Source organism: Haliotis asinina, chromosome 8 (genome assembly GCF_037392515.1).
Source record: "Haliotis asinina isolate JCU_RB_2024 chromosome 8, JCU_Hal_asi_v2, whole genome shotgun sequence".
In the NCBI taxonomy this organism is placed as follows: domain Eukaryota; kingdom Metazoa; phylum Mollusca; class Gastropoda; order Lepetellida; family Haliotidae; genus Haliotis; species Haliotis asinina.
The window spans coordinates 5,985,287-5,992,500 of record NC_090287.1 but is presented as its reverse complement, the minus strand read 5'-3'; the positions used below and the strand labels follow the sequence as shown (position 1 = coordinate 5,992,500).

General features: G+C 41.7%; 1 protein-coding gene across 1 annotated transcript in view; it reads right to left on the bottom strand.

The window, feature by feature from the left end:
• Positions 1-7,214, bottom strand: part of LOC137293640 (tetratricopeptide repeat protein 8-like) — a 77,594-nt gene that overhangs the window by 28,397 nt on the left and 41,983 nt on the right. The window contains exon 8 of the mRNA XM_067824310.1: positions 357-528. Coding sequence (XP_067680411.1) covers positions 357-528 — 172 coding nt within the window. The remainder of the gene's footprint in view (positions 1-356; positions 529-7,214) is intronic.

The window sequence follows — 7,214 nt, the reverse complement described above, 5'->3', positions numbered from 1 at the left end:
AGTTGATGTGTGAAATAGACAAGGTATATTGTACATAAACACCACCCTAGCTGTGATAACTTACACTGTCAGGGGCATATAAATCTCTTAATGATTCCTCAGTCATGATACAGCATGGTTGGTAAACATCTCCAGTACTCAGCAGGGTTGGGTTCCCTAAGTAAGTTTGTTTAATGTAGCTAGGTCTCAGTTTTAAGGTTTTAAACATCTGAAAATGCTTTATACATTTGAATATTGCAACAAATTTAAATAAATAAAAAATCATTACGGATTTTTTATAACATTTGCAAATGTCAAACGTCAATGAGGGACAGTTTTGTCAAGCATTAGTTTTCAACTGATTACAAACGTCTTACCAGTGCCACGTGACCGATGTTAAACCAAATATCCCCAAGTGTCTGGTCATCAGCCAATGAGAGTGCTCGTTCGAAACATGTGAGTGTCATGTCATACTGCTGGGCATAAAAGCAGCACAACCCCAGATTGTTGTAGAGTTCCGCGTTGAATACCCCCATCTGCAGTAACCGTCTGGAAACAAATTATCAGATTTCAGTGACATGGATTAATATCAGCAATGTGTCAAAGTACATATGTAAAATCCGCCCATGCCAAGTCTAATCTCTTTTATGAAATATTATGCCCTTAAGCCACCGTCTATATTATTCATATAATTAAACAATATGGTGGGCATGACACTATCTCTGTAGTTAATTCATTCTTGTCTCTTGGCAGTGGGCATATTTTACTATTGCTCAATACATGTTTTTTCATTTTCATATGCTACATTGCAAACACAGAAATCATATATTTGTGACAGAACCAAAGAGATACTATCTTCCTGAAATCTGTGCCATCAAACAAAGGACCTCTCATTTTGGTGACCAATTATCTCTTTGAAGTGTCATAGTCACAGAAATATTTACCAAACAAATAGTTCTGGCAACATGATCCTGCCAGCCTCAGGCAGATCTACTTAAAGCGGGTATAATTTTCTGTACCTGACATGTCGGTCTGACACAAATGCAGCCAATTTTCCTTAACTTTTTCCCTTTATACACAGAGACGTGAGCATATTTACATTGTCAGCAGATATATGCACAAAAACGTTTATACCCTGATCAGGAGATAATAGCCCTGAATCCACAATCTCTGTGTCAATCTGTATCATTATCCCCACAACTGATCTTAATGTCAGGAATCTCAACAGTGTATTGATTAGAGTTATGTAATGTCTGCACAACATGCTATTTCCCTTCAAATTTTTATCCATGCTCAGAGATAAACAGAAAGGATCTTATCGATTTACAATAATGCCTTGTTCAGGATGAAAGCTGTCTCCTCACGAATTCTTTTGGTGTTCCTGATGGCACCATCGATCACCCATGATGCAACTATCTATCCGGTCATTATGGTCACACATGCTTCATGGATCAAGTGTCACGTGGCATGAGATGTGAAGTGTGGTTACATCATGGGGATCAATGACCCCTTCTCATCCCTGATTGGACTGAGATTGATGCTGATTGGATTTGGGATCAGATTTTGTGAGGCATAATAAACCTGTCAACTTGTGTAGTCTTTGTTCCTAATGTTAACCGTTCATAGTCCTTGGCTTTGTTCCTGAAGTTAACCCTTCATAGTCCTTGGCTTTGTTCCTGAAGTTAACCCTTCATAGTCCTTGGCTTTGTTCCTGAAGTTAACCCTTCATAGTCTTTGTCTTTGTTCCTAGAGTAACGTTTCACAGTCCTTAGCTTTGTTCTGGATGTTGGCTTGGCTTTGATCATAAACAACCTCAATAGCGCTAGCATTAATCATGTGGGTACAATTCATTGTCCAAAGTTTGGATTGTGAAGTTAAACCTTCATAGAGCTTGTTTTGTCCTTGCTGCTAAACATTCACTGTCTTCAGTTTTGCTCATGAGTTAAACCCTTTCAAGTACTTGTTTGTTCATGACGTTAACCCTTCATAGTCCTTTTTGTTCATGAAATAAATCCTACATAGTCCTTAGCTTTGTTCATGAAGTAAACCATACACAGTCCTTAGCTTTGTTCATGAAGTAAACCCTAGATAGTCCTTAGCTGTGTTCCTGATGTAAAGCATTAATAATCCATGGTTTTGCTCATGAAGTTAACGTACATAGTCTTTACCACTGTTCATTCTTTCATAGCGCTTGCTTTGTTCATGTAATGACCTTACATCATCCTTGACTTGTGCTAGAAGTTAACCTTACATAGTACTAGATTTGTTCATAGTATCAACCCTTTATACTCCTTGATAACATGAACACCAAACCATGTGTATGACATACACCTAGTTGTATCTCCCCAAAAACTAACATGTGGTTAGCTTGATTGTGAGTATTTTATCAACATAATGGTTTGTTTGTCAATAAACACCACATTCAGCATTTTCAAACTACCTGCAGAGGTCTGCAAATAATCAACTTGCTTGAAAATGAACGAAAAAGTAAAACATGTCCAGAAGTCATGATAAACAAGAGGCATCAGTGGTTGGCCTTATTCTAACAGGCACATACTCCCATTCTTCAAACCTGACCTTTGATAGTCAACATGTTTGCAGCACTTCGAGGACCAAGCTTCAAGCACTTGTGGTCAAAACATAACATGCTGAAACAATGCAAATGGTGGGGATGTGAAACAATTTTTTATACGATATGTGACATGTGTGAAATTGACACTGATTCTGACATATTGCCTAGTCTCCTGGCAAGACAGCTTGTCCTCTATGCTTAAACACTAGTAAAAAAACACATAGCTTTGTGATATACTAGAAGATACTTAAACAAACGTTAAGCTTTAATAACATGATAGCATTTGGCTGTAGTTAGGGTGAAACCAGAAAAGAAAATATCTTAAATGGATCAATTGCTGTACCTCTGACCTATCCCTGTGTCAACAGCCTAGACTTCCTGGTGTCCTGACATCATCAGACAGAGGGATCGTGCGTCATCTGTCAGTCATCTGTCACGTACCACAATCAGAATCCAGACACTCTGCACGCACACCACCAGCAAAACTACTTACAAGTTGTTATGTGATACAATGATTTGTCAAAAACAAATCCTGTGTTTGATGTGGAAATCTTGCTTCAGAGCATTGTCAAAATACAATCACAGTCACCACTATCATCTCAAGTGACAGACATGGCCCTGCAGTTGCTGTAGAACTAGTTGAAGCATGTAGGAGGTTGTCAGGACTGAGAAAAATGTGTTTGACGTACATGATATTCCTATGTTACACCTGTGATGTTATCCAAGAGCACGTTCTATCTCTTCTTTAAAATCTGGCAGGCAACATTGGTTCTTCTGTACTGAAAACATGTACCTCCTCTTCAAAAGCTGGTCCAGTACTTAGGAATTCACTTCAGACAACCTCAGAAACAATTGGGATCTATCAGACTTACAGGCTGACTTGAAAACACATACTTCTTTTTGATAAGCATTCAGCTAAATACCTTGTGTCAGAACTGTTTTGCTCTAATGACTTTCATACACTGGAAACAAGAGCTATTTACATAACCAATGATAATAAAAGACTTTACGAACATGTGCCAGTGAAGTTAAGCATTAGCCACACTTAAAAGACATGAGCTACAACAACACAAACTCAACAACTGTTCCTGACTGCTGGGGTGAAAGGACGCTGTCAACCAGGCGCCTGAGGTTGACCACCTGATGAATTGAGCCACAAAGACAGGAACTATCACTACCACCCACGGCAGTGTGTGTCCAAATGACAGGAACCTCTAGAACCAAGGGCAGCGTGTGTTCCCAGGAGAGGAACCTCTACCACAAAGGGCAGCGTGTGTTCCCAGGAGAGGAACCTCTACCACAAAGGGCAGTGTGTGTTCCCAGGAGAGGAACCTCTACCACAAAGGGCAGTGTGTGTTCCCAGGAGAGGAACCTCTACCACAAAGGGCAGTGTGTGTTCCCAGGAGAGGAACCTCTACCACAAAGGGCAGTGTGTGTCCAAATGACAGGAACCTCTACCACAAAGGGTAGCGTGTGTTCCCAGGAGAGGAACCTCTACCACAAAGGGCAGCGTGTGTTCCCAGGAGAGGAACCTCTACCACAAAGGGCAGTGTGTGTTCCCAGGAGAGGAACCTCTACCACAAAGGGCAGTGTGTGTCCAAATGACAGGAACCTCTACCACAAAGGGCAGCGTGTGTTCCCAGGAGAGGAACCTCTACCACAAAGGGCAGCGTGTGTTCCCAGGAGAGGAACCTCTACCACAAAGGGCAGCGTGTGTTCCCAGGAGAGGAACCTCTACCACAAAGGGCAGCGTGTGTTCCCAGGAGAGGAACCTCTACCACAAAGGGCAGCGTGTGTTCCCAGGAGAGGAACCTCTACCACAAAGGGCAGTGTGTGTTCCCAGGAGAGGAACCTCTACCACAAAGGGCAGTGTGTGTCCAAATGACAGGAACCTCTACCACAAAGGGCAGCGTGTGTTCCCAGGAGAGGAACCTCTACCACAAAGGGCAGCGTGTGTTCCCAGGAGAGGAACCTCTACCACAAAGGGCAGCGTGTGTTCCCAGGAGAGGAACCTCTACCACAAAGGGCAGCGTGTGTTCCCAGGAGAGGAACCTCTACCACAAAGGGCAGCGTGTGTTCCCAGGAGAGGAACCTCTACCACAAAGGGCAGCGTGTGTTCCCAGGAGAGGAACCTCTACCACAAAGGGCAGCGTGTGTTCCCAGGAGAGGAACCTCTACCACAAAGGGCAGCGTGTGTTCCCAGGAGAGGAACCTCTACCACAAAGGGCAGCGTGTGTTCCCAGGAGAGGAACCTCTACCACAAAGGGCAGTGTGTGTTCCCAGGAGAGGAACCTCTACCACAAAGGGCAGTGTGTGTCCAAATGACAGGAACCTCTAGAACCAAGGGCAGTGTGTGTCCCCAGGACAGGAACCTCTACCACAAAGGGCAGCGTGTGTTCCCAGGAGAGGAACCTCTACCACAAAGGGCAGCGTGTGCACAAACACCCTGCTGAAGTGACAAGAGGCGACTACACTGGGACACACTGTGCTGAATCAGTGACTTGAAAATGGTCATATATGTAAGTTAGTGGACTTGACAGTGGTTTGATTGATGGCATATGTTGCCCATGATGGCAATCACTGGTTTTCAGACGTCAGATATTATCTCGTTTTGGGATTCAGTTATTGGCAGGATGCTGTCCTCTAACTCGTATGTTGTTGAAAGTGGTGTAAATAGGAAATAAACAAACACACAACACTTCAGCATTTGGTTGTCATGGAAACTGCTTGGCCCTTTAGGATGACTGCACCCACTAAGGTTTTTGACTGAAAAATGATCTCAGGATGTTTTGATCATGAATTTCTTCCAAACTTAATAATATCTTATTTTTTACTCACAAAATGATGTATGAAACCTATCCTGTTTTATCACTTGCATCCAGGAGCTGTAATACTTGATTCTAGCTATTAATCTAAAACTTGGGATAAGAAAATTGACTGCTATTTGATAATGAAATCCAAGCTATCAAGTTATTGCCTAACTTCATTACATGTATCTTTCTGTGAGGGTCCAAAGAGGGGTGCTCTACTTCTTATGATGAGGTAATAGCTTCATAGACATGAAACCTGTAGTATGTAGGATGCTGGTACCTACACTATGGTACAGAGGATAATATATTCAGCAAATGACTTGTCCTGTTGTAGGAATATATGAGTTGAGGGTTTAAATCTACTTTTAGCAGGTCCCCAACATATAATGTTGGCAGGAAACTCAAACTGAGGCACAGCTTAGGTATTTGATCATTTGGGGAATCCAACGGGAATTGTGGAGATCACTTGAAACAATCAGTATTTGAATCCCACAACCCAGGTTATCTCCCACACTAAAGGGACATTACTCTGTTCAGGAAACAGGGTCACATTCAACAAGGGACAATAGTAACACCCTATTCTAACACCTAAGATAGTTGTCATACTGAGATTACTTCATGAAAAGTGGCCTTGTATATATAGCAATGAGCAGCAAGGGGTAGTATTCTAGCTCCAGTTTCAGTGGAGTGAATCTACTGGAGCTTCAGCCCATGAAAACTTACACCAATTACAAAAGTCAAAACTCTGAGGTGTCTAACCAAGTCACTTAGTTCATATGTGCCACATCTAAGTAAGGAGGTAAGGCAGCTTGTGTTCTCCCGAGGAGTTGAGAAACTATGCAGATACTTTGGGGGTATCAAATTAACTGCATTTGAGCAGTACTGTCTTGAACATGCGTATGCATACTTCTTGACATATATCTGCACTACTAGAAACAAATAAACATATCCTTGAGGTCTCTTCAGCATAAAGAACAGTTGGCTTTCATGTGAGACAAACGCTAACAACAACTTGAAAGGTATCAAAATATGTGTCATGCTTTAGCAAGATATTTTGAATCTGTGGGAGCCTCATAAAACATAACATGTAGAACACAACAGTTCTTAACAGGCACCTGTTCCACCAAATCCTAACTATACCAGAAAATACAGGTCTAATATAGAAACTGTTTTCGTTGCCACAGCTCATACAGCAAGTTTCAACAAGCGACAAAATATCTAATGAACATGGAGTCAACACCAGTTTCAGGTCTGGCCTATTCCTGGACAGACTATACTCGGCAACCATGCTAAGACTCCATAACCACACAAGTCACATTACATGATGACTGTTGGGCCACTTGGGGAATGTTGTTGTGTCAGGGCTTGCTTAACAGGTGTGGGGGATAATTTGCAGAAACAAATTGTCTGATAAGCTTCATTAGGTAATTCCACTGCTGTTTTCTCACTTATGGAGGTTCTGTAAGCACTAAAGAAAAGCATCCATCAGAAAATATTTTTTATACAGTTATGAGAGTACAGATTAACTGACTATTGTTCTCATTTAGAGGGGTTCTTTGAGGCATGAAAAATCCTCCCACAAAACTAACTGAAATTTGGTGACTGATAATAAATCATACTTAAATGGGAACTTTGGGCACTAATTAATCACTTTCAGCTCCTACTGCAAGGGTTGCCAAGGGCAGTTTAACACTGTGACACCAATTTATATAAAACCTAGCCTAACTCTGTTCTTTAACAAGCTTGGAACTGTACACATAGTAAACTCCTGGCTCTCAGTGGGTATCCATATTATAGGGTACCTTGAGTCTGTGAGTGAGTATCTGCATGCTATTTATGACAAATTCCAGAAA